The 26,458-nt window shown below is 41.1% G+C and overlaps 1 protein-coding gene across 14 annotated transcripts in view; it reads left to right on the top strand.

Moving 5' to 3' along the window:
* Positions 1–26,458, top strand: part of Tatdn1 (TatD DNase domain containing 1) — a 38,309-nt gene that overhangs the window by 896 nt on the left and 10,955 nt on the right. For 3 of the 14 annotated variants that reach the window (XM_087559136.1, XM_087559135.1, NM_001400945.1), the window contains exons 2-11: positions 6,686–6,751; positions 8,899–8,948; positions 11,442–11,505; positions 13,472–13,615; positions 13,708–13,750; positions 18,170–18,255; positions 18,340–18,380; positions 20,412–20,488; positions 24,428–24,498; positions 25,318–25,444. In XM_087559136.1, coding sequence (XP_087415262.1) covers positions 6,686–6,751; positions 8,899–8,948; positions 11,442–11,505; positions 13,472–13,615; positions 13,708–13,750; positions 18,170–18,255; positions 18,340–18,380; positions 20,412–20,488; positions 24,428–24,498; positions 25,318–25,444 — 769 coding nt within the window. Of the gene's footprint in view, positions 1–6,685; positions 6,752–8,898; positions 8,949–10,311; positions 10,401–11,441; positions 11,582–12,490; positions 12,649–13,471; positions 13,616–13,707; positions 13,751–18,169; positions 18,256–18,339; positions 18,381–20,411; positions 20,489–24,427; positions 24,499–25,317; positions 25,445–26,458 lie in introns of all 14 variants that reach the window. The other 11 variants (XM_087559139.1, NM_001400946.1, XM_087559142.1 and 8 more) reach the window with 10 other exon arrangements.

Raw genomic sequence — 26,458 nt, 5'->3', positions numbered from 1 at the left:
TTTGTGGCAGATAAGGAGAAGCATGGAAGTATTTCAGGTTTTGCAACAGGGAAAATAATAGCAAAAAGAGAAGCGAAATGGTTGTGCACAGCATTTATCATTCACTGTTCATGTCTGCTTGTGGAAAATGAGCACCCGAAGATGACAGGTTAAGAAATACCTATGGGTGGGAGGGCTGGGTCTATTGGATTAGGTCCATTCGAGAATTAAAGGACATCTAAGTGGAGACATCATTCAAGCACTATGAAGTGTAATCAGGAGAGTGGTTAAGGTTATACAGTAAAATCCGAGAGATAGTTGTTTAAGCAGTACATTTTCCCAAGACACTGTATTTAAAATTGAAGCTGTGAGAAATCTAGTCGTGAGCTAGTTTTCACACTAGAGAGGTTAAGCACTATGACCAGGCAAAGCAAATGTGGGGAGAATGTCAGCAGGTTTTTTTAAAAGCTCTGTGAGAAAACCTGAAGTGAAGGTTAGGTGTTCTGAGGTCTTGACATGATGTGCTAGGAAGTTGTGTGCCCTGGAGAGGGCACAAGAGCCCTCACTCCTCCCCTCATATACTGTTTGTTAGAGTCTAGGCTGGGTGTGTCCAGGTTCTTGATCTCAGCCTAAGAACTAAAGAGAAGGGCTCACACAGATATACAAACAAAGCAAGGAAACTTTATTTTGTGGAGCGATAATGTATATTAAAATAAGTATATGAGTTTTTTAACTTGAAATGTTATTATAATGAGATTTAAAATATATTTAATGTGGATCTGAATGTAGCAGAGAAAGCAGTTTTTGGCTTTGTATTTTTTTCCTTTCCTTCTTGTCTTACACCTTGTTATTTGAAAGCTGTCTTAGTATATAAACAAGTCAGTGTGTCTGTGCTCCAATAAAGTTTTATGGACATTAAATGTTAAACTTAAAAAAAAAATAGTTGGTTTATTTTCTCCATGTGGGAGTGGGTCTGTGTGCAGATACCTGCGAAGGCCAGAAGAGGGAGCCAGGGTCTCTGAAACGCCTAGTGTCACTGGCAGTTGTGAGCCATCTGATATGGATACTGGAACCAAACCTGGGCCTTCTGGAAAAGCAGCAAGTACTCTTAACTGCTGAACCCATCTTTCCAGCTGCTGAATTGTTCTTTTTAATAATTTTTCACAAGCAGAGAAATATTCTATTAATTTTTAAAAACAATTTAAAATGTCCAACTAGTACTAGGATAGGGACAAACAATAACAAAATGGGCAGTAAGCCAAGTAAGGTAGTGCACACCTGTAGCTTCAGCGCTTTGTGCCAGAGGCAGAGGCTTGTTCTGCATGAGGAGGCCCTGTCTCACAGGAACACCACTAGCAAGAGGACAGTGGCTGCAGAAGGAGTTCTGGCTCTGCTGTAGCATCCTTCTGTTGTTATTTAATGTACTTTCTGGCACTGACTTGCTGAAGAAACTGGGCTGCTTGTATGACCTTTAGGATTTGTCTTTTTGCTGAACGGTAGTGTGAGTCCCTTATTCTCTAATTATTGAGAATTCTTAACTTTGAAATTATACCTTGAAGCTAACAAAATCCTACACCATTTTAAATCCCTGTTTACAGTGTTTCTGTGTCCCTAAATCATAGGTGACAGTCCTTTGACATGATCCACTAAGCCCAAACAGTTTTGCAGATACTGCTTTCTATCCAAGAGCAACAGAACACTTTCCTATTTTGTTTGGTTTTGAAAAATAAACTGGGGCTGGAGAGATGGCTCAGTGGTTAAGAGCACTGACTGCTCTTCCAGAGGTCCTGAGTTCAAATCCCAGCAACCACATGGTGGCTCGCAACCATCTGTAATGGGATCCAATGCCCTCTTCTGGTGTGTCTGAAGATAGCAACAATGCATTCATAAAATAAATAAGTAAATCTTTAAAAAAATAAACTCATTGATACCAGTAGTTTGTATTAAAGACAGCCATTTTTAAATGTTAATGAAGTGGAAACATTACTGTACCGTATAGAAGGGCTAGCCAGTGTCTTGACTCCTTCCAACAGAAGAACATAGTGACTGATTGCTAGTGTCACTGTGTTTGTCTCTTCTCATCCCTTCTCACTTGGTGTCCTACTTTTCAAGATATTTACATCTTTGACCTGACTAAAGTTGTTTTTTATATACTATTTATTTGATTTTGCCAATAAGCATACTTTTGATAAGAATGCCTTTGGTTTAAAAGATACCTGTCATGGATCAACACATTCTGAGGAATTGAAATAACTAGGATTTTTAGCTGCCTTTATTTTTGATGGTGGGCATAGCAGCCTGTCTGTAGTTTAGGAGCTTGGAAGGCATGGGCAGAGGGTCTGTAGGCTAGCCAGACACTGGGCAACACTGCCCAGTTGGGAAACAGTGCCTCAATGAATGAAGTGAAAAGTAAGGAGGAACTCCCAATATCAATGTCAGGCCTACACAAAATGTGCACATCCACCTGCATACATGTGCGTGAAGATGAATATATATTCATGCATGCACACTGCACACATGTACACACTAGGGGAAGAGTCAAACCACTTGACTCCATTAGCTCTTTGATAACACTGTTTTGCACTGGGAGCACTGCATACTGAAGATGCCAGGACAGTATAGCTAAGAGCTGGAATTCCATATGCTGTTGGCATGGCACAGTCTTCGTATTATGCCAGGTACTAGTAATAAATGCCTGTTATAGAGCTTTCCAGGTGCAAGTTCCTTTCATCTTCATGCTTGGGTTTGGGTCATATTCCATTGCCAGCAGGAAAATTGTGTTCATCCACCAAGAAGATAATGGAGGCTCAGCAGGGACTAAGACTGTTCACTAATCACTGGCAAGGGCAAGGATTCCAAAGCTCATGTTTGTTCCACTACTGAGTAATTGTAGTCATCCCATTGTACTGTACTCTCTGGAGCTCGTTCATGAATTGAATTCTCTCTAGTCTTATTCGAACCTTTCTTTAGCTCCTCTGTTTCAGAATACTGAGTTATTGTTGTATTTCCACAGATGTTTCTGGTGGGTGGGCTGGTGAGGAAGTGGCTTCTGTGTGAGAGCATTTTCTGTGGGAGACTTGGAAAAGGTCTTAGAGGAAACTGGTGTGATTCACATGGAGTTGAGGGACAGAGCCTTTTGTCATTAAACTTGATAAGATGGGGACATGAAGAGGCTGTCCTTAGTTTATCAAGGGGATGGCGGTTCTAATGTCTGAAAGAAGAGGGATGAGCAGTGTGAATCATGAAGAGGCCTGTGGGAAAGGGAAGAAGTAAGCGGCTGGGTACTAGCACTCCAGGTATACCCGAGCCAGGACTGAATCTACGGCTTAAAATACACCACGTCTAGAACCAGCAGACTGATCTCAGAACTCTGAGGAGGTAAGTCATGGGGAGTCCGCCTTCTGCCGTCTGCCTCAAGGTAGGTAGGTGCTACAGAATGTCCAAGAGCAGCTCTGTCCAGAGTTGAGAAAAGGGTGTTCCAAGATGAGCCTCCAATTCATTTTCACTTCTTTTCAGTTAGAATGGGTTGTTTATGGGTTTCCTTTGCTTTTGATTTCATTATGTTTGGGAAAGTTCTGATCACTTTGCTGATGATAGAGACCTTACTTGAAACTGGAGCCTGGCTGCCCTTAAAGTAACTTGTTAACTTGACCCCAACATTGAGTTCTTGCTTCAAAAATCCAGTTAGGTGAAAATCCTCAACCTGGTATATATCACCCTCAGTTCCTCATTCCTTACTCTCAGTATTCCTGTCAGGATGGATGTGATCCATTGACTTTAGTTGGGATCCTTCCTTCTACCTTCTAGACCTCTTAGGAACTTACCAACGGATCCTTTCCTTTTCCTGGCTCTTAATTCTCCCCTTAGACTTGTTTTGAGGTTTCAGCCTGATCTCTGCTCTACTGCAGTGCCCTCATTACAGCCAGGTGTGGCCATGCCTCCAACCCCAGCTGGGGAACAACCAGGCAACGTCAGAGGCTAGCCTGTCAGAGAAGTGAGTTCACCACTGCTGAGTAATGAGTCCTAAAAATCAGAGCAAAACAAAACCTCCATTGTAATAACTCCTTTGAAATAAAGGTCCCTGGATATCTTTAACAGGTGTCACAAATACCTTAATAAATTTATCTTAATTTTTAAAGACTGTTTAAAAGTGAAAAGAGAGATCAAGGCTAATTTTGTCCATTGGGTGTTAACTGGTAACCATAGTCCAAACCCATGGGCAGAATTATTTAGGCTGAAAGGTCTCTTGCCTCCCTGCTTCTTTCTCAGTTTGCCTTCTTTATTGTCCTCTTGTTGTATTTGAAGAAAAACTAGGTGACTTCTTGTGAGGGCCAATATTTCATAAACCCATTGTATTTGTGATGTGGATTTGTGTTAAGTGGTCTCTGTCTCCTAGTAGTTCTTCTAGGTTATGAACTCCTCACCTGGTTCATCTCTGTTGCTGTGCACAGATATTTGGAATATTCTGCAGTGTGTTTTTCTTCCTGGTTCAAATGCCTAGTGTAAAAGTAACTTTTATTCACCTGATGTAATCGTCCTCTCAGCAGAGGTTTACTGCCTTGGTCTGCTAGCCTAGGCCTAGTCCTGGAAGCTTCTAGCCTCTGAATGCTCTTATCTAGGCCTAGAATGTATCAGCCTCCGAGACTTACTGTTGAATAAGCTCACGCCTTCCTAGTTTTCCTGAGCTCTGGTAGGCTGATCCAACTCAGCAGTTCTGACTCAAACTCCTCTCCAAGCTGATTCTGGCCTCTCTCTCTGGGCCTCTGACTTTTTGCTCTGCTTAACGTCAAAACTACCTTTGTCAATCTGACTCTTTCTCATCCTCTGGCTCATCCTGTCTTCACCGTGTCTGTCTTTCATGTTCTCTCTCTCTCTGCAACCTCTGTACAACTATCCCAGTAAACCTGCCTCCTCTCCTTTTGCACTGCCCCTCAAGTGGCTTCCCTTTCTCCTCGTGAGAGCTGGGCATATCTTATTCTGTCAAGTCTTTCTCTGATTCATCACTTTGTTTGCAACTCAATTAAACACTTTCACACATGGGTGCTTCCTTCTACAAACTAACTTTACCTTCACTGTTTGGGATTAAAGGTACTTTAAGAGAGTGACTGTATTCTAGCCAGAGGGATAAAAGGTGTGTGTGTGCTAAGGCTAAGCCACCACAGCACAGCTAGAAACAGGTTTTTCCAGTAAATAACACAATCCCAGGCTTCACAGTGTGATCAAATGTCCTGCAACAGCTTAAAATTCTCTTTTTACTGTCTCTTGGGTTATCCAAACTCCTAGTCATCTCTCAAGGTCTGTCATGGAGTTGGAGTGGCACATCCTGAGGTGCGGCTTGGCATTTGACAAAGCCAGCCTCAGGTGCAGTTGGTGAACAAGGAAGTAATCTATTCCCCTCTCTACATCTCCACACTCCTCTCTCTCTCTCTCTCTCTCTCTCTCTCTTTTTTTTTTTTTTTGGTTCTTTTTTTCGGAGCTGGGGACTGAACCCAGGCCCTTGCGCTTCCTAGGCAAGCGCTCTACCACTGAGCTAAATCCCCAACCCCCTCCACACTCCTCTCTATTGCAGACTGTCTTCACTGCACATGGGCTCTTGCCAGTTTCCAAACAAGAGACTCTAACTTCTGTTGCTCCCTTCACATCCCAGCTTCCAATATGCCGGAGTGAAATGTCTTCAATGCTAGTCTTACTTACCCCTTTGATTAAAAACCATCAGGCAGGGGTTGGGGATTTAGCTCAGTGGTAGAGCGCTTGCCTAGGGAGCCCAAGACCCTGGGTTCAGTCCCCAGCTCCGGGGGAAAATAAACCATCAGGCATCATATTGAATCCAGTATTTCTGACACAAGTGTGCACCATAATTGGTCTATCCTTCCTGGCTTAACCCTTCCTGTGCTTCTCTTTAGCAACTACAAAACCTTAAATTCCTGAAGAACTGTTCTATTTCATACCATAAAGGCTTGGTGTCTTAGTTACTTTTCCATTGCTGCAAACAGGCACCATGATCAAGGTAACTTACAAAAGAAAAAAATGTATGGTGCTCACAGTTCCAGAGAGTGAGTCCATGACCACCGAGGTGGGAGGCATGACAGCAGGCTGCCAGGCATGCAGGCCTTGGGGGCATCACCAGCCTACGCCATGACGTACCTCCTACTACAAAGCCACACCTCCTAATCCCCCCAAACAGTTCTACCAACTAAACCTATAGGGGTGAGTCTCATTCAAATCACCACATTGGGTGACTCAAATTTATCCTGTAACATTCAGTTGTGGATTATATCTTTCTGGGACCCTCTTCTGAGCCAGCTACCAAACTCTGGTAGAACTTCCTTGTTTGTGTCCCATAATAACAGTGGTTTTAATTTTATGTTTTTAGTATTTTGAGAAATTTATTTACAATTTCACATGTGTATATGATATATTTTAATTCAGTTCCCTAATGAACTTTCCTATCCCCCTCATTGTCTCCATAATTGCCTGTGAATGGGTCTGCCCCGTACACTTCTGAATGTCTAAGACTCCCTTCTGCCACAAGTCTTTAAAGAGTAGAAAGCACATCTTAGTCCTTGTATCCCACAGATCTATCATAGTTGCCAAGAATCGACCAAATTACTTAGATGAATGAATGTGTGAATTAAAAGCTTGTTTAAGAGATATTTCAAGGAAATTTTGTTTTAATGATTATCTGTTTTGCTTTTGTTTTCCACAGATATTGGAATCAACCTGACAGATCCTATGTTCAGAGGAATTTATAGGGGCGTGCAGAAGCATCAAGGTGAATGTCTCTTTTACTAAGGTGACTTCTATGAAGACAAACTCTTTGCTACAAGGTCTTGAAAGCATAATCCACTCTTAAAAGTGAAATCTTAAAGAACTCTGTGTAGCTGAGTGCAAGTCTAAAAGCCCAGCACTCAGAACATAGAAGAAGGAGGATAGCAAGTTTGAGGCCAGCCTGGGCTACTTAGTGAGAATTTGTTTAAAAAAAAAACAAAAAAAAAAAAAAAACAAAGCAAAACCCTTATCATTATTTGTCACATAAAACAATAAACTAAATCAGACAAGCCCTATTGGTAAACCATTGTTTGAATAAAAGGCATGGAACCCAACAATTACTTTCTGTGAACACCAGAAACAAGTTCTTAAGAAACATTTTCAGGAGCTATAGATGGCTCAGTAGTTAAGAAGACTTAATGCTCTTACAAAGGACCTGAGTTTAGTTCCCAGCACCCATTTAGCAGCTCACAGCTGCCTATAACCCCAGCTGTCTTCTGGCTTCTGACAGCATGTGCATTCATGTGCACATAGCAATATATACACACACAGGGGAGGGGGAATTAAAAAATAAATCTTTTAGAAAGGAAGAGAACATTTTTCAGCCAAGGACAAAGTGTGGTAGAAGAAAGGTGTGTTGTTTTTCCCTTCTCTTTCCTTTGTATCTAGAGACCTAGTGTATGGGTGGGGCTGGATAGTTGTAACCTTAAGTGTAGGCTTCACTGGAAGCAAGTGGTTGTATTATGTAAGTTCATATTCCTCTCCAGTCCGAAGAATCAGCCCAGGGCTGGGACTGATGCAAGCTTAGACAAGTGCTGCCCCACTGGGCTGTGTCTCCCATGTACAAGTACGAGTTCATTCGTAAGGCCTGCTGGGTTAGCTGAGAAGTGACTAAGCAGGAAATGGTGGTGACACCAAGTTTTAAAAGCAGGATGTGTCTGTACACACTACTTGAGAAGAGAGCCTATGCCTTATGCACATGCAAATAGGGAGGGCGAACTGTACATCCTTCTCTGGATGGCTTTCCTGAACACACACAATGCTTGCCCAGGTCTCACTTTAAAACTTACCTCTTATAGTTCATTTAGACATTTGGATGCTAGTGTTATATGTTACCTATACAGTAAAGTTACCTGCTGAGTAAATGACATTCTGCTTTCCTTGCCTTTGTGTTGCTTAGATTTCAGGCTTTGCCTTTGCATGTATATATGCATGTGTGCTTGTGTATGTGTTTATGACACAAATTATGCAGTAGTCAATTATGACTGCTACTGTAGTTTATAATCTAGCAAACTTAGTTGCTATACTCAGTAAGTAAAAATCACTAAGGTGGTTTTTGTCTTTTGAATTCCAATTATTTTTATATTACTTTTAATATATATGTGAATATAATTTTGAATTTTGTTTATTCTGAAACTGAAGAATGAAATTAGTAATCGAGTTTTTATATTTTATTTTGCTGCCCATTATATTTCTGGGCCTAACTGGGTTGGGGAGGTGGCTCAAGGTAAAGGACTTGCTGTGCAAAGCATGACAGTCTGAGTTTGGGTCACCAGCACACATGTTAAAGCTAAGAGCAGCAGCCTGTGTCTGTAACCCCGTGTATGGCAAGGAAACACACAGATCCTGGGGGCTTGCTGACCATCAGTAGCTGACACACATATGGACACACACATGGACACACACATATGGACACATATACATGGGCACACACACATGGACACACATGGGCACACACACATGGGTACACACTCATGGACACACACACATGGGTACACACTCATGGGAACACACACTTGCATACACAATTACAAGCTTTGGGTTTAAGGCACATCAACTGATTTGTAGTCATTGGGTTCATCTTTAATTTGGACTTCCTGACTTCTGTCATTTTCTCCTTCTTTGTTCAATAAAATAAAAGTACAATTAGATCAATTATTAATTATTCAGTTTCTTGTTTTATATTTTTTTAAGGTTTTATGACTCTAGTGTCACTATATTCCAAGTAACTGGCACTGATTAGACTGCGTTTAGTACATGATTATTTCTGTGCAATTTTACTTTAGGAGAGATAAAAATTGTAGATGCATAACTATAGATAATATCTCTATATTTACCACACTTTCTTAATATGTGATTTTTCTTACACAGATGACTTACAAGATGTAATAGGGAGAGCTGTCCAGATTGGTGTTAAAAAGGTAGCGTCTGCATTTTGTTACTGTTGAGTTTGTTTGTAAAATATTGTTAGTTAAGATGCTACACAGTAGAAGAGAAAGCCAGTGCCACACACTCAGTGTCTCTCCATGTGTAATAGAGATAATTATTCTGTCACAGTCCTCAGGTATGCCATCAGAAATGTAACAAATGTGATAGAAAAAACAAAACTATAACCAGTGCTAGTCTTAAAAGACAACCTTCAAAATATGTTATAATCTTGCTTGGCATGTGTTGGAAATAGTTATCAAACACATGCATGTGTTACCACAGTTAGCTGTGGGTATACCATTAGATAACTAAGAAAGCTCCTTAGTTTTAACAGTAATAAAATGCTTACAAGTATTTAGAATTCTAATTAGAAATTGAACATTAACTAGCTTATGTCAAAGTCTTCAAGTAAGTATCTCTTTAAATTAGTTGAACATATGGCGGCGAGGCCACATATATGAGAAATAAAGTTTTATTCTATAGCATAGTATCAATTCACTTTGTAGCTATTTCTTCTAAGCTAAATGTCGGTTCTAAAGTGTGACACTAGTTAAATAAACTCTGCAATCTCTAACCCTATATATTGATTGGTCAAAAGTAATGAGGAAGGACCAAAGGTGTGTGAACTTTTCATCCTATGTTCACTCCCTCATGATGAGTCACTTGTATCCGAGGCTTTCCTGCAAACACTGATGTATCAGGCCCTGAATTTCCCCACGTCAGCAGGAGTACTTTCCTCATTTCTGATTGAGTTCACATTTGTGTGTGCAAGTGTGCGCAAACACACACACACACACAAACGATAGACAGAAATACTAAGACAGAGGTAGAGTTCACATGGACTTACTGAGTTCATGACCAGCAGTTTTGTTGTATAATTAGAAGCATGGTTTTGGCATCACAAACTTGGCTTCCAGCCTCAGCTTCCTCCTTCATGGCTTTGAAACTTGTGGTATTCTAGATCTCAGCTTGTTCATCCATAAAAATATGGATGTTTTAAAGGTGTTTAAGAACATTGTTGTGAGAGTTAAAGAAAAAGCTGCTCTGAGCAGGCCTTCATTATGTATGTGATGACGTCACCACTGCCAGGTCAGGAGACTGCACGCTGGGAGAGAAGCCCATGGCCTTGCCTCGCCCCTCCTTTCTTAGGTTATGAGGAGCAGGGGTAGAGAATGTAAGTAGATTTGGTTAGAACCTGTTCTACAGCACTGAAGTTCTTTATGTGGGCAACTGGTACAGTTTCCAGGACTTAGGCAAGATTAGGAAAGAAGAGTTTTCCTGGTATCTTAAAATTTTCTTAAATCTCACATTCTGTGGGCATTCGAAGTTTTAATTGTGCCTGTATATTCCGTTTAGACGCTCAGTGGCTGGTCACACTGTGTTGCTGTATGACAGTATCGGTTCCTCACACACAACTCCACCTTTCTCTGTGTGCATTCTCTTTGGTGTGTACCTACAATGAGATATCTTTACTATAGCTTAGAGACACTTAGAAGTATGTTTTAAAAATAATAATAGTGTCCTTAAACCACCCTTTAGAAACTATACCTTAAGCAGCACTGTCTTGGTAGTCACCTTTGACACTAGGTTCTTTAATTCCATCTACAGATTAGGAAAGATGGCCTTCTAACCATGGAGTGACTCTAATGGCTGTCTGAAGTATGCTGGCTTCCCAAGAGCCATGAATTCCTTCATCATGACATTAATATATCAGTTTTTGATCTTAGGATGCTCTGTTTTCTTTAGGATCATGGCAAACCCTCTAAAAAGCTTTTTTGTGGGTTGTATGCATTATATATGCTATTTTAGCAATTAAAGCAGAAATATTTTACATATCAACTCATTTCAGAGTATGGTAAACTATAACCCAAACAGAATATTTTAATGAAAAATAACCGGTTTCCAAATAAACCTTAGCAGCAAGGGGATTCTGTTACATTCTGCCAAGTGTCTGAGTGACAGAAGACTGCTGCATTTGCTTGTCTGTTTCTGGGTCACTCTGTTGTGACCTGTACATCAGATAGTGTGGGTGACGCCCCGTACATGAGATTGGGTGGAAGTGGGGGAGATGAAAAGCCATTGCTGTTCTTACAGAGGAGGTTTGACCTCCTAGAGTTCCCAACCCATACTTGGACCTGTTGAATTAATCAACACTGTTCAGTTACGCATTTACATGGTCACTGAGTTCAGTGAACAGAATTTTAACTAGGAGGTCCTCAGCTATTTTGTCTTCTATAACAGAACAATTGTATCCTCAAGAGACTTAGAATTTGTCACTAATAGAGACAAACATGTAAATGCATGCTACTTTTAACACAGGACTCCTGTGGGAGGGTATACATGGGCAGAAATCAGGTAGCACTCTGTAGAGATGATCTTCGTCATGACCATAAAGGAGCGGGGGAGGGGGAAGAACACCTTGCGGTGACCTGGAGGGAAGGTGTTTGGTCCCTGGAAGTCACTTCTTTTACTTTTTGCCATTCCAGTTTATGATCACAGGTGGAAGTCTACAAGACAGTAAAGATGCACTGCGGTTGGCACAAACAAATGGTACCCTCTTATTCCTTTTACCAAAACAAATGTGAATTGCTTAATTAGGAAGAAGTCTTTCTCAGAACTGCTTCAGGTACAAATACAGTGACTCCTGACATAGACATACAGGAAAATAGATTGATTTCAGTGGAACATGCTTTTAAGATGACAAAGATTAGAGTACTCTTTGGTATATCAGATGTTCAATAAAGTCTTATAGTACTTAACATGATTACTTCAGTAAATAATAGCAAAGTTACCTACATACATAATTTATCTTCAAGTTGTTCTGATGTAGAGTTTTTATGTGCATATTTTAATGTTTGATATGAATTGTTTTTATTTAAAATCTTTTAACTTAAATTGAGAAGAATCATTGTTATGGAACATTTATTTTGTGAATCAGACTTTGTGTGAGGCCCCATGAGTTGAGGTAACAATGTAATATGTTATTACCGGGCTAGAGAGCCAAGCAGTAAGAGCACTCACCTGCTGCTCCTGCAGAGGATCCAGTTCAGTTACCAGCATCTGAAACGAGCAGCTCAGGGGATGTGGCATCCTCTTCAGGTCTCCATGCGCACACTCCTCAACACACGCTAACACAATTAAAATATGCTACTCTCTGGCTGCTTACTTTATGCTCAGACACTTCACGCTTTTTTAAAATCCTAAAAGTTTATTTGACATTCATATAGCCTTTTTGTATGCATACCTTGCTAGACACCTAGAGATTAGGCATCCACATAGTTTTTTCAAAATACAGCTGTGTTTCTTTTTTGTCTGAAATCTTACCAAAAGCTGTTTTTATAGCAATCTTTATAAAATGCATCATTCTCTTCAGGCTACATTGACTCTCAATGTTAAACATGAAAACCATCATCTTCCCGGGACTTTTTGAAGTACAAAGGGAGATTTTCTTTCATACTTTGTAACCTCTAACGGCTGTGGTTTGGAAACCCTCCCCTGTCTTTATCATTGTCCTTCCTCCTCCTCTTCTTTAAAGGGCTGTCTACCGCTTCCTGTGGAAGGCTCTCTACCCTCCTGAGCTCAGTTGCAAGTCCCTGTTGAACTTCAGTAGCCAAGCACTCTGACACTGACCCATTCTCCCAGCGCTCTGCTGTGTGTTCCTCGCTATTAAAATACTGAAGTCTGACTTCCAATGTGAGGGGTTTTTTTTATTAGCAAAAGAGATTCCCTTTCCTTCTCTTTAAGCCATTCCTACTATTAACCTTTTCAAATTTTTAAAAATTATTTTTATGGTATGCTTTGTGTGCGTGTGTGTGTGTGTGTGTGTGTGTGTGAATAGGTTGTACACGTGAGTGCAAGTGCCCACGGAGGCCAGAGATGTCAGACTCCCGTGAAGCTGCAGTTACAGGCAGCTGTGAGCTGTCTGGTACAGGAATCAGACTCTCATCGTCTGCAAGAGCAGTCAGCACCTATCCGGTCTCTACTGTCAACCTCTACTGTCAATGTGGAGGCACATTGTGGCTGGTATACTCAATATATGAATTGTACTGTCACGTAAACAGTGCATATAAAAGATAAAATTAGGTTATTTTAAGAAATCGTTTCACAGCTGGGTGTAGTGGTACAGAGGCAGAGGCAGGCAGATCAGAGGCAGAGGCAGGCAGATCTCTATGAGTTCAAGGGCAGACTGGTCTAGAGAGTCCAGAACCGCAAGGCCTCTGTTACACAGAGAAATCCTGTCTTTAAAACAATAGAGAGAAATTACTTCACTTCTATCCTAAGACGTGTGTTAAATGACTAGCTGTGGAAAGAGTTGACTAATTAATATACAAAGTCAGTTTTTATATGCATCTCCCACTTTTAACATTTTAAAAACGTTTGAATGATGCACATGATTCTGGACGTTTGAATTGTTTGTGGCTTCAATTAAAATTAATTCATTCACTCGTTTTTGTGTTAAATGTTAACATGGATGAAAAAAATCCTGAAAATAACCTAAGATGTGTTTTTCTGCTAGACATGTTTTTCAGTACAGTGGGGTGTCATCCCACGAGATGTGATGAGTTTGAGAAGGACAGCCCTGACCAGTACTTAGCAGGATTGCTGCACCTTGCTGAAAACAACAAAGGAAAAGTTGTAGCAATAGGGGAGTGTGGACTTGGTGAGTGCCAACCTCACCACTTAATATTAGCTTGAAAATATCTACTTGTTATATTCAAATCCTGAGTGATTATTATTCTTTATCTTTTAAAGATTTTGACCGACTTCAGTTTTGTCCCAAAGATACTCAACTCAAGTAAGGAAATTTGTTGACTTTGAAAATGGTTGTAAACTCCTAAGAATGATTTTTATTTTTTCCAAATAACATCGATTGGACATGTGGGGTTAGATACCAAGGTGTGTATGTTTTCCCTGGCGTATATCAAAAGTTAAGTGAAACACAGTCCATACATGTTTGCATATAATAACTATCCCCAACTGAGGAGCCATTGGATGGGATCGGAATGGAGAAACAAAGGACACATTGTATATTATACACACGTTTTGGTGGTGGTGGAAACTACATAAGAATCCCAATCAAATTATCTCTAAATAAACTTTGTAATGGGGGTGGGGGATGGGGTGATGGCATCTGTGACATCCGATGCCACCTAAGGGACTTTCCACATCATACCTGCCAGGAATGTTAGCGATGTTATGACTCTGTCTCTTGAACACCAAGTAATCAGTTCAGCTAACCTAGAAAGTGCACAGATTTGCACTGGACAGAAGCCCATTGTCTCCGGCTTCTCACGCCATCCTTCCTCTGCTGTGTCTGCCTGGACTAGGGTGAGCCTCCTGGGCCACAGATGGGCAAGCCTCAGCTCATGACAGGCGCTGTTGCAGAGCTCCACACGATTGTCTTCCCTGTGTGGCTTTCTTAGAATAAGTTAGACGTGATTCTCAGATGCAGCCCGCATATTGCAGACTCATTTTGGTTCCATGAAAGGACTGATAGTATAAGTTCTGTCTAATGCTCTGGATAGAACTTCCATTATCAGTCAGTGTTAGAACTCAGGATGTACAGCAGGGTATAGATTATGCTGTAACACGCATCAGATGTCCCCAGTCTGTCCTGTACGTGATTGCCGAGTGCCTCCTCAGTGTGGTAAAAGATAGGCCTGGGTCGTTGGCCTTTATTGACAACACAGTCCCTAAGTGTACTAGGCTAGTAAGTGCTATTAAGAAGGTGTGTACACTTGAGGACTTGTGTTCAATTCCTACAACCACCATTAAAAATTTGTAAGTGTATGGTTGGGGGATAGAAGGAGAGCCATCTACAGGCAGTCTAGGAAGCCTTTCTGAGATGACAGCATAACGTAGGTCTCCTCAAAAGAGGATACTCAAGGACAAACTATAGTGAAAACATTGATAAGATACATCAGTTGGCAGTTTTTAACTAGATTTTAAATTGTCTAAAGTAGTAATAATCTTATCTGGATTGTTGTCAAAGAGACAGATACCCAGGGACCTCCTGTCCCACTTGGCCTTCCCCTGGCATAGACTAACCTTTTCTGTGTCCATCAATTTCAGTTTATTTACCTGAGTGTACTGAAGATAGGCAGCAGATTAGTGTCTTCCAGTGTGTCAAAGGAACACAGTGGATCTGCTTGTGCAGTTCCTCTGGCATCTAGTAAAGGTTTAATAAGGAAGAAGTCTCTCTCTCTCTCTCTCTCTGTTTCCTATATGGATAAAAGGGCTGTAATTTAATATTTGCTATTGAACTTATTGTTGGAAGAATGTAGATCTTGGTTAGTTCTTTGTGTGCATATGTGTGTGCACACATGCATGTGTGTGCGTATGGAGACCAGATGTCAATCCTGGGTGTCGTTCCACAGGAGCACTCCATCATATTGTTGAGACAGGGTCCCTCCCTAGGACCTAGGGCTCTCTTTTACATGGTTGCTGGATATCAAACTCAGGTGCTCGTGAGTGCATGGTGAGCCCCCTCCCAGCCCCTGATCTGTGCTTTCTTTTTTCCAATTTTTTGTTGTTGTTTTTGGTTTTGGCTTTTTGAGACACTATCTCCTTATACCCCAGGTTGTCCTGGAACTCACTACATGAATTCACTGAAATCCTCCTGCCTCTGCCTCTGCCTTTGCCTCTGCCTCCTAAGTGCTGGGATTAAAGATATGCATTACCACACCTGGCTTCAATCTACATTTTTGTAGCATTTTTGAAACATTACCCTACTGTATGATTTGTTGGTTTTATAAAACACATTTCCCCCCTTTTCAGTGTACAATAGTTATTGAATGTGAGAAATGGTAAGTGGATACACCTATAATGGGGTTAAAGTGAACTGTCCCCAGTGAGCGGGCCTGGCCTGCAGTGTGACTTAGTCTTGCTATTCCCTGCCTGTCTACATGCACAGCTCTCCAGTCTATGATGGGTAAAACCCATAGTGGCATGTCCAGACAGACTGAGTACTCAATAATTAGAGCTTCGAAAGGAAATACTAGCTGTGGCCTTTGAGAAATGCTTAAAAAATTTTATCACTGTGTCTGTGCATTCGTATAGGGGAGTTAGAAGATGGTGTCAGAGTCCCTGTAGCCGCAGTTACAGACAGTTGTGAGCCGCCATGTGGGTGCTGGGAACTGAATAAATACTGCTCCTTTGCAAGTACTCTTTAACCACTGAGCCAGTTCTCCATCCCTGAACAAGAATGGAAACGAGGAAAAGGCCTGACTAGCTTGGTTATGGAAAGTTTGTCTTGAGTCCTAGCAGTATGTCTAACTTCGCTGTCCCATTACACTTCTTCCTTTTGTATATCGGAGTTCTTTTTTCTTATGTAGGAGGAATTTGCTCTGGGCATTTTTCGTGGGGCTTTAAAATATTGATACTGTGTAGGTCTTTTTTAAAAAGCAGATATCAGACAAGATTTCAGAATGATCCCTGGGATATTTAGGGTAGCCTGGGCAAGGATGAGGCTGGCCCGGCTGTCAGCCAGCTGGGAGACGCTCACTGCTTCTGTGTCACTCACTGTTTTGGAGCCTCAGCCCTCACTGGTAACAGCTGCTCTGACACTGACCTTTTCAGTCTGTCCTTAGTGTTGACCCAAGCTCTCAGAAAGCAGTGATTCAACTGGAGGAAATCGGAGCGTTGATAAAATGCGCAGATGAAAGTTTTGACAGTTGTCAGTTCTGCTCTGTTACATGTTATTTGGTGGTCGGTTTTGTTTGTTTTCCTTTGAAAGATGCCAGTTATTTGATGTTATATACCCCTTATCCTCGGTTTGTACTGTTACAGTGTTTCAATTTGCTTTGCCACATGGAATGGTTCTTTCTTTCCTCTTTTTGTGAGGGAGCCTGCAGCCATGCTGTGCAAGTGGTTTCTGAGGGCAACTTCCTACATGGAGTTCCCCTTCTTCCATGTGGGTTCTGGGGGTGAACTTGGGTTCACCATGCAGCAGGTGCCCTCCCTTCCTGCTGAGCCACTTTGCCAGCCCCCACATGACTTCTTAAATATCTGTCTGTTTTTATGTAAGTGTTCTGCCTACATCTCTCTGTCACACATGTGGAGTACCAGCAAAGACCAGAAGAGGCCATTAGATTCCCTAGAACTGGAGTTACACGTGGTTGTGAGGCATCTGTGGGTGCTGGAAAGTGAACTTGTGACTTCTGGAAATGCAGCCATTGCTCTTAGCTACTCTCCATACTCTCCTGCCACCTTTCCCCACCCCCATGGCCTCTTGATGTCTAGCTTGAATTTAGGGATCTTTCTTTTCTTGAATTACATAAAATTCTCAGGGCACATTATATGTCCTTCTGTTACTTATTTTGTTCTCGGCTTTTTAACACAGGGTTTCTCTCTGTATCCCTGGCTGTCCTGGCCCTCACACTGTAGACCAGGCAGGCCTTGAACTCAAGACACCCGCCTGCCTCTGCCTCCTGAGTGTTGGGATTAAAGGCATATGCCACCACTGCCCAGCATGCTTCTGTTAATTTTAGTGACTTAGATCTTTGGCTATTCTTATGGAACTGTAAAACTGTGACTTGGTCATGCGGCTGGGCCATGGAGTTGTCCATGGTGATATTTACTCAGTGATATGGCACACTGGATGTTGGCATATGTACTACATTAGTGGCTGTGGAATAGGTGGCTAGTACTTCTTGTGTTTTGGGGTTTTTTGGAAACAGGTTTCATGTGGCCCAGGTTGGCCTCAAGCTAACTAGGTAGTTGAAGATCACCTTAAACTTCTAATGGCTGTCTCCACCTCACGGTTGCTGAAATTACAGTCCTGATCTATCACCCTTGTGTTTATGTAGTGCTGGAGATTCAGCCCAGGGCTTTGTGCATGCTGGGCAAGGACTCTGCACTCCGGCCCTGTCCCTAGCCACTACTAGTAATTCTTAGTCTTTTCTCTCAAGGCTTTCTGTTCTCTAACCTCACTTCAACTAAACAAAATTACTTTAGTTTATTCCAGCCCAACAGAATTGGAAAAGGTGATTTAAAAACTCAAATATAAGTTAATAAAGGCATTGTGAAAGTAAGTTTGTAATTCTGGTGTGAAGCATCCTTAGTGGCAGGAAAGAATCTGATGTTTTTAATATCTGAATTCACTACTTTCATATTGCCATTTCCATATAATAAAATTCCTTTAGTCAAAAATTATTTGATACATGTCTCATGCTAAAATAAAAATTTTGGTGTGGTAATTTTTTTTGCTTTGCAGATATTTTGAAAAACAATTTGAATTGTCAGAACAAACAAAATTACCAATGTTTCTTCATTGTCGAAATTCACATACTGAGTTTTTGGGTGAGTTAAAAATGAAATATCATTACAATTTAAAAACTGTGAGGCAATTAGGCCACTTGCCTGAATTTTCCGTTTAATTCACAGATATTATGAGAAGAAATAGAGATCGGTGTGTGGGTGGAGTGGTAAGTGTACAATACTTGTTTAAATATGGGATATATAAGAATGTCTTTGTTATTAAGGTTGGCTTCAGCTAATTCAGATAGCAGAAGTAAAGTGATTGAGGCTCTTGGTTGAAAGACATACAAATTTGCTATAAGATTTATGGGCCAGATGGTATACAAATACTCTGAATTACATTTCTTTTGCTTAAAGTATGAGTGAGTACCAGATTCTGCTTAGAAACAAATGTGAATTGTACTCTGTAACTGTCTTTGCTTTCCCAGCACTGTCCTTTTTGGTGCTCTTCTTAAATTTTAAGGGAAACATAAGCCAACCTTTACAGTGTCTTAAAACATCCCATTGTTTCTTTCAGGTTTCCTTTCCTAATTTGCTAGCTGGTAGTCATTCTTTTGATCTCTCTACTGTCACTGCACTCTGATTGCTGTGGTAGTGGTTTCTAGTCAGTCAGGTCATGGGCTCAAGTAGATAATCTGTGCTTAAAAAAATGCTCACGTATACAAAATTTCATATACAATTCAGGAGAGGTTCAATGACCATCTTTGGGGATAAAAATTGTTATTTAGGTATTTTAGTCACAGTTCCATGGGCCAGTAGAAAGTTGAAAGTTGACCTAACCCTAAATTTTTACAGTAATACGTTGCTTTACTTGGATACTTTTACATGTTTCTTTTTGGAATTTTGAGGAACACACATGTGATTTTTATTATATTTAATGTGTGTGTGGTGTGTGTGTGTGTGTGTGTACACATATGTGCCATGTGTTTGTGTGGAGGTCAGAGAATAACTTGCAGGGGTTGGTCATCAGGACTGACCCAGTCAGTCATGCTGCTGACTGTCACCGTCTGTTTTTGGGGCTTAGCTCTGTGTGGCACTGCAGCCCACTAGTGATGTGGGTGCTCTGCCTTGCTGTCATGTTCATGTTACTTTGCACATCTCTGTAGTTTACTGACTCTGTAATCTTCCTGTTGGCAGCTATGCTTAGGAGTTGAGAAAGGCTCTAGTTATTGTCCTGGGCATTACTGACGGCATGCATTGTCATTCTAGACTCCACCACCCACTCACCCTTATTTCTAAGTAAGACTTACTTGGATGAGTCAATAATTTCAAAAAGTTAATACCAGGAACAGCAAAGGCAACCAAAATATTTGGCTTTAATAAAACAAATTGCTAACTAAAGTCATAATAAATAGTTCTCTGAACTGGTTTATAAGAGATCACAGTTTAAATTATCTTTATATTAGTGAAGGAATTTTTCGTCGTTGTTGTGCACTGGACATGTTGAGGGCTCAGCACCTTTACCTGGTGAGTCACCTTGCTGACCCCCATGTAATTTTCAAGGCTTTCATCCGTTTGATGTTACAAATCGTGTTGGCAGCTGTATAACATAGTTATCCATGGACATTGGCGATATGACTTCATTACTAAAGGAGCCCTACTGTTAGTTATGGGTCTTGATTACACACATACGCCTAAAGCAGGGAAAAAGGTCTCAGTCTTTGTTGCCTGTTTACTGATGTGGATAATGGAATGATGGCCTTTTCTTTTACTTTCTTATTTGTGTTTCATGTACACACATTCCCCCGCCCACTGTCCGTCTCCCTCTTTCTCCATCTGTCTCTGTCTTACGCTTTCTCTCTCTCCCTTCTCTCTCCTCTCTCTCTCTCTCTCTCTCTCTCTCTGTCTCTCTCTCTCTCTCACACACACACACACACACACGCATGCATGTACACAGAAAGACTCATTGAGGCCAGAAGCATGCATCAGATCCTCTGGAGCTGGAGTTACAACCCCAGCTGCAGAGAAACCTTAGGCAGCCAACTCCTTGCTTGTGTCACCAGAAATAATAACAGATTGTGATTATCAAGTCTGGTTTGAAAGAAAAGCATGGTAGGTACTACCATATTAAAAAGACCTGTGAACCCCGCCCCCCCGCCACCACCACCACACACACCCTGTATGGTTTTGCCTGGAAAGTAGAGCACTGCTATTGCATGTTTTAATATTTTAATAAAATGGTATATGTACATCCCTAGGTGCATTCATTTGATGGTACGAAGGAAGCAGCGGCTGCTTTGATTGACTTGGACCTTTATATAGGATTTAATGGTTGGTACGTTCTCACACTGTTTTGGTTTTCCTTAATTTTTATATTATCAGAGTCTTTAAGTTGTCTTGTTGAGAGTTTATTCTTATTACAGTCTGTATGTTTGATCTTTGGGAATTTTAGTAACTACTTATGAAGAAATTGAACAGTAGATTGTTTTCAGTCCTTACACGTTATTTTGCTGCCTTAACCGACTTGTGTTGCGGTCGGCAGGTCTTCAGCTGTCCAGCTTGTACTCGGGTTATCTCGTGCTTTTCCAGAGACATAGTCACAGCTTTGTATGTGATGCCGCACACATGCTGGCCACGGAAAGGAGTATCCTGTGGCAGTCATGTGTATTTCTTAGGCCACAGACGTTAGGAAACAGGTGTAAGGTTACCCCGAGTGTGAGAACCTGTCCTCTGGCTCATTGCTCAGTGACCTTTCCTCTGTAACTCCACACTAAACCTCAGACCTCCTCACAGGTCAGCCAGTACAGCAAGGTCCTGGTCTTGCTTTCTGTCAGATATGTTAGCGTTTTCTATAGTTGTTTTCTTAGGAAGTCAGTGAAGATAAGTTTCCCTCTGCAGTGCTGCCCTTACAGAGATCACTGGTGACCATATACTGTTCTTCGGGGAACACAATATTGACATTGCATATTCGTATAGCTATACCCCACGATTATTCTAATGGTTAAGTTTATACACCGATTGTCAAACAATATACACATCCTGAGAGAAGCAGCTGTTGCTCCCTCCCCCAGCATGCCTCCCAGATTTTGCAGAGACAAGTGCTTAGGTATCTGCTGCTATACATCCGTGTAACATTTATATATTCTAAACTCTGATGCCCGCCTTTGTCTGTGTCCTTAAGACACACACCATACTGTTCCCTGTCTTCCTTCCATTGTGATGTCAGGAATCTGGGTTTGGTGATGTTGTCACTGTTTGTTTCTCTGCTGCCCATGTAGTGAGCTGTGCTCATCTGCCACACTTTGACTTTTGGAGTAATTAGCCTCATATATTTCCTTGTCCTCAAAACTTGAAGCACAGCCAGGCGCAGTGGCTTAAGCCTGTAATCTCAACACTGGGGAGGCTGAAGCAGGAGGATCATGAATTGTAGGGTGGCCTAGGCTACAGTGAGTCGCTGTCCTTCCTATGGCTCCATGCAAATGCCTTACTTGGTTTTCTCTGAGGAAGCCCATTTACTGTGTTAGTTCCAGGCCCTTCTGTCTGGACTCCTGTCTCATCTGGGATAGAGCCCCATAGTTTTGTTTCTCCAGTTCTCATGCATTCTGGTGTGGGTTTTATCGTTTTGGTTTGTTCTGAGATAAACTCTGGTGTAGATGGTGATGACCCTGACTATCCGGCTGCCTCAGCCACCAGTGCTGGGATTACAGATGTTAGCTACCATATTGTCAGGCTTGGTTTACTGAACTCTCTGCTTCCTGAGACAATGTTCATGAGAAGTAACTTTTTTTTATAAAGATTTTTACATATTTGGAAATGGATTTATTTTATTCGTAGAAGTGTGCTTGGATAGTTAATGAAAGAAAGGGGAACCCGTTTCTGATTCTTCAGAGGTGGGCTCCAATGCTGGTGACATCTGATTGCCACTCAGCCCCAGTCCTGCTTTACCTATGTAGGGTTTACATTAGTTGATATGAGATTTCAGATGTCTTTTTGATATTGGAGACTATGTCGTGTTTTTTGGTCACTCATCCTGCTACTCTGGTACTGTCCCCAAACAGCTGGAGCCTCTTTTCTTTCCTTTCTTTCTTTTCATTTCTTTTCTTTCTTAATCACTCCTGGGAATAGCTTTTTTTCTCTCCTTTTATTTTTTCTTTTTTTGGAGGGGGGATAACTCAGATAGCTGATATTATCTTTTCTATAATTTCCATTTCTACTTTGTCACCTTCTAAAATTTACTTTATTTCCAACTTTTTAAGATGAAATATATTCCAGCCTTCATTTCTAGTTCTGAAGATCTCTCCTCTAGCATAGTCCTAGCAGATGGAGTGAGGGCCTTCTGTCTGAAGACATCATAGCTGGAAGTCAGATTTCTAACTGTTTCTAACTGTTCAGTTGCTTTTATTGTGGTTCTGTCTCCCTCACGTGGTTGGCCTCTTGATGGTGACTTTCTTTAAATGCCAGGAAGTTCTTATAGCTGGACATAGTGGTACATGCCACTGAAGCTGAAGTAAGAATTTAAAAGGCTAGCCTCACAAGGCAAGTTTGAGGACAGCCTGGACTATATAAATCGCATCACAAATAACTTTTTGGAAGCTCTAGGTGAGTCAGTCAACTGGCAGGTTAGATCACAGCTGGACTTTTCCACAGTGGAGTCTCACAGAAGCTCTTGTAGAGACCTTTTTGGGGTTATCTTTTTCTAGAAGGATATCTTGTGATCTTTGCTAGGAAGGTAGGTGAGAGATTTGTAAATGTACATGGAGTGTTCTGGAGTAGAGTGAGATGAAAGGGGGACTGTCAATTCAGTCTACATCTTTAATTCCACCTTCCTGCTGGGCTGGGTGTCCCTCATTCCCTCCCTTGTGCTTTCACCCTTCCCTGTCCTAACTGCATTCTAGTTACCTTCTTATGGGATATTTCTTGGGTGAATCTGAGAGTTTCTTTATGGGCCTTTAACATTTACGTCACTTAGCAATTAAGTTATTAGCCATTTCTCCTTTCATGTTTTGCTTTATAACAATGAGTAGGGTAACAGGCAGCTACTAGTTTCACTGAAAAATGTTGTTGGGTGCAGTGATTATCAAGGGACAGTAAAAACATCAGTGTTGCAGGACCAAGAAAGTAGGGATGAATACACAGCACACAGTGTATTCATCACAGTGTATTCAGTGTATCGGGAAGCAGTGAAACTACTTTGTAAGAAATTTGCAGTCCCACAGAGGATGAGTCAGGGGTCCCAGCATTACAACATGGGCTTCAGAGGTGGTGATGTGTCAGGGTGGGTTTATCAATTCTAACACATGTAAACACTGTGTTGGCTTTAGTGTGTGGGGGGCTGTGCTTACATGGGGGGTGGGAGTGGGTGGGTGTGATTTCTGCTTTCTTTCAGTTTAGCCACAGGCCTAAAATTGTTCTAAAATGTCTTTACAGTGAATTTGTGATTTATTTTTTTAATACAAGGACAGTACTTCTCATTACTTTGAATACTGATTCATTGTAAAACTTGCTGGCAATCTAAAGCATTTACATTCCCACTAGTGTCTTGGGCGAGCTGGGTCTGGCCATGCTTTCTTTCTGGACACCTAGCTGAAAAGATAACTGTCAGTGATGCTCACAGAAATGGCATCATCCGGTTCTAACCACAAAAGGTTCACTGCTTATGGCCATGCCATCTCGTTATCTCAAAGCAGGGCCTGAGGCCAAGGCCCTTCAAGAACTAGAGTCTGACCGTGGGCAGTGAGGGTGCAAATATGGAAGTCTGTTCTTACAGGACAGTGAGGCCGTAGAAGCAGGAGTGGTCTGTTACAGTGGCTGAAAATAAGTTTAAAAAGTGAAAGTTAACAGATCATTCTAAGTTACACAAATATCTCTTTTGTAACTTAAAATCTTACTTATGCCAATAAAGTTTATTAAAATGTCAACTGATAAGTATGAAAAACAATCTCCTAAGAGCAATGTATATTCAATATGCCACATTCTAACTCCATTGTTACATCAACCTTTACATTAAAGTAGTATCTGGGAGCTGGGCAGGTGGCTCAGTGGTTAAGTCCACCTGTTGCCCTTTCAAAGGACCTAGATCTACTAGCCACTGGAGTACCTATTCACACAACATTCATATACAATGTGCATGCATACACACAGAAGTAAAAATAATATTTTTTAAATGTTACAGAAGGGACAAAAGTAGAGGTTGATTTGAAGTTGACCATAATATGGGTTCTGTAAAGGGTAAGGATATATTCACTAAATATCATTTTAAAATACTGTCTTCAAGCTCTCTGAAAACTGAAGCTAATTTGGAAGTTCTGAAGTCAATACCCAGTGAAAAACTAATGATTGAGACAGGTAAGTAGAAGTTTCCAGAAATTCAAGTTCCATATTGAATCAGATTTTCAGAGGTTATTATTTATGGAAAAGTAATTACAGATTATTTTTATTTTCAGTTTGGCCAAACCTCAAAACTTATAAAAGAGGGCAGAATCTGTGCACTAGAATCTGTACTTATGAAAATTTAGCGAAATGAGTCCCTTAAGCAGTTTAATGAGGGCTCTGAGATACTCTTTTATAGTGGTTTAATTCTATAGCCTCTAAAAACAAACAGCAGCAATTGAAATAGTATAGGATTTTAGAATGTTATCTCTTAAAATAAGTTTAAAATCTAGTACTTGGACCTATCCCCTGTAACTCAAAGGATTGCAGCTTTAAGTCTCTCTACTGAGCCACTCTAGGGACACTAACTTGATCTCCTTAGGCAGTCACAAAAGCGGCTGTAGAGAGCCTATCTAATGTGCAAGCTGTTGTGGAGAAATGGCAGGGAGATGGTGGCAGTGCGCTGGCCTGGGGAAAGGCTGGTACTCACGACCACGCATGAGTCAGCAGTGCTCTCACGGGCAGTAGAGCACAGAGCAGGCTTAAACATTGAAGTGTGTCAGTGATACTTCTTCAACATTTCTTTTTCCCCCAAAGCATGTCATATACTAGCCACATTAGTAAGGAAGTAGATACAAATCAGTCTTTAAAGTATAGGTTGGGATTTTAAGCTTTCCTCAGAACTGTTTTCTGTTGCATTCATTTTTGTAATTTTAGGTTATATACCAGTTCATGAAAAGTTTTAGAAAAGTAAATCCCTTCCTTAACACTTTTCTCCCTTTCCCATGACTCTAGATGCACCTTGGTGTGGAGTTAAAAGTACACATGCTGGATCAAAATATATAAAAACTGCATTTCCTACCAAAAAGAAGTGGGAAGCCGGGTGCTGTTTAAAAGACAGGAACGAGCCCTGCCACATAGTGTAAGTTGGTTTGTTGATGACCTCGAGGTCGTCAGAGGTGACTGCTGACATCCGCTCGGTTCACGATAGTTCCTAGGAGCTAGCACTGGGCTGTGTGATAAGCCATCCATTGGCACTTGGCCCAAAGTCAAAAACCATGTGAATAGTGGTTTGGAACATGTGTCATCTCTGAGGTTCCCATCCTCTTAATCCAAATGTTACTGCCTCAGTGAGAAGTCTATGGGTCTGCTCCTTTGTCATTTTGTAGGAAAAGGAAAAGAGCTCAAAGCTTACCACAGAGGTGCTCTAATGCACCTCTCCTGCCACTGTTTATAACCAGTTGGCTGACCTTCAACTATGGCCTGATGGTTATCTGCATATGAAATGTGGATAACAGCAGCAACCAGGAAGACAAACCTCACAGTGAAATGACAAGTGGTAACATGTCCTTTCCTCAGCCCCCAAAGGCAGTAATCCAGAATGGGATATACATAGGCAGCTTGAAGAATCTCTGGGCAAACAGGAAAAGTTGGTCAGATCATTTTATGGGCACCTATCCAGAAGAAGTCTAGATTATATTGGTTTACGTGTGGTTTGCCACTATAGGCTTCCCCCTAACATTTATAAGGTTTAATATCACAGATTGTTAGCGTATGTCTTGAAATGTGCCTTTGAAAAAAGTACTGTGTAGTAAGTAGAGTATAAGGCAGGTCTAAAATTCAGCAGGCAGAGAAGTCAATTGAGTGTCCTTTTATATACACATAAGGGTTCCTTTTATTTCACATGTTGGTTTTGGCAAAGAGTCTTGAGCTCAGGCTTTAAAGCCTGAGGCAAGGACTCTTTGTACTGCTTGCTAAAATACTTCTCTTTTTTTGAATGGAGGAATTTGCAGATTCATCTAGAAGACATTATTTCTCCTAAGTCTGACATTTAAGGGGACACGAAAGACCCTAGACAGTGACAAGAAGCTTGTTTGCCACAGCCACTTGGCAAGCACACTACTTGGAGGACGTAGTACCAGAGTATTTTCTCTAC

This window comes from Rattus norvegicus, chromosome 7 (genome assembly GCF_021556685.1).
Source record: "Rattus norvegicus strain SHRSP/BbbUtx chromosome 7, alternate assembly SHRSP_T2T, whole genome shotgun sequence".
Taxonomy (NCBI): domain Eukaryota; kingdom Metazoa; phylum Chordata; class Mammalia; order Rodentia; family Muridae; genus Rattus; species Rattus norvegicus.
The sequence above is the reverse complement of the archived record's forward strand: the minus strand, read 5'-3'. Positions and strand labels throughout refer to the sequence as shown.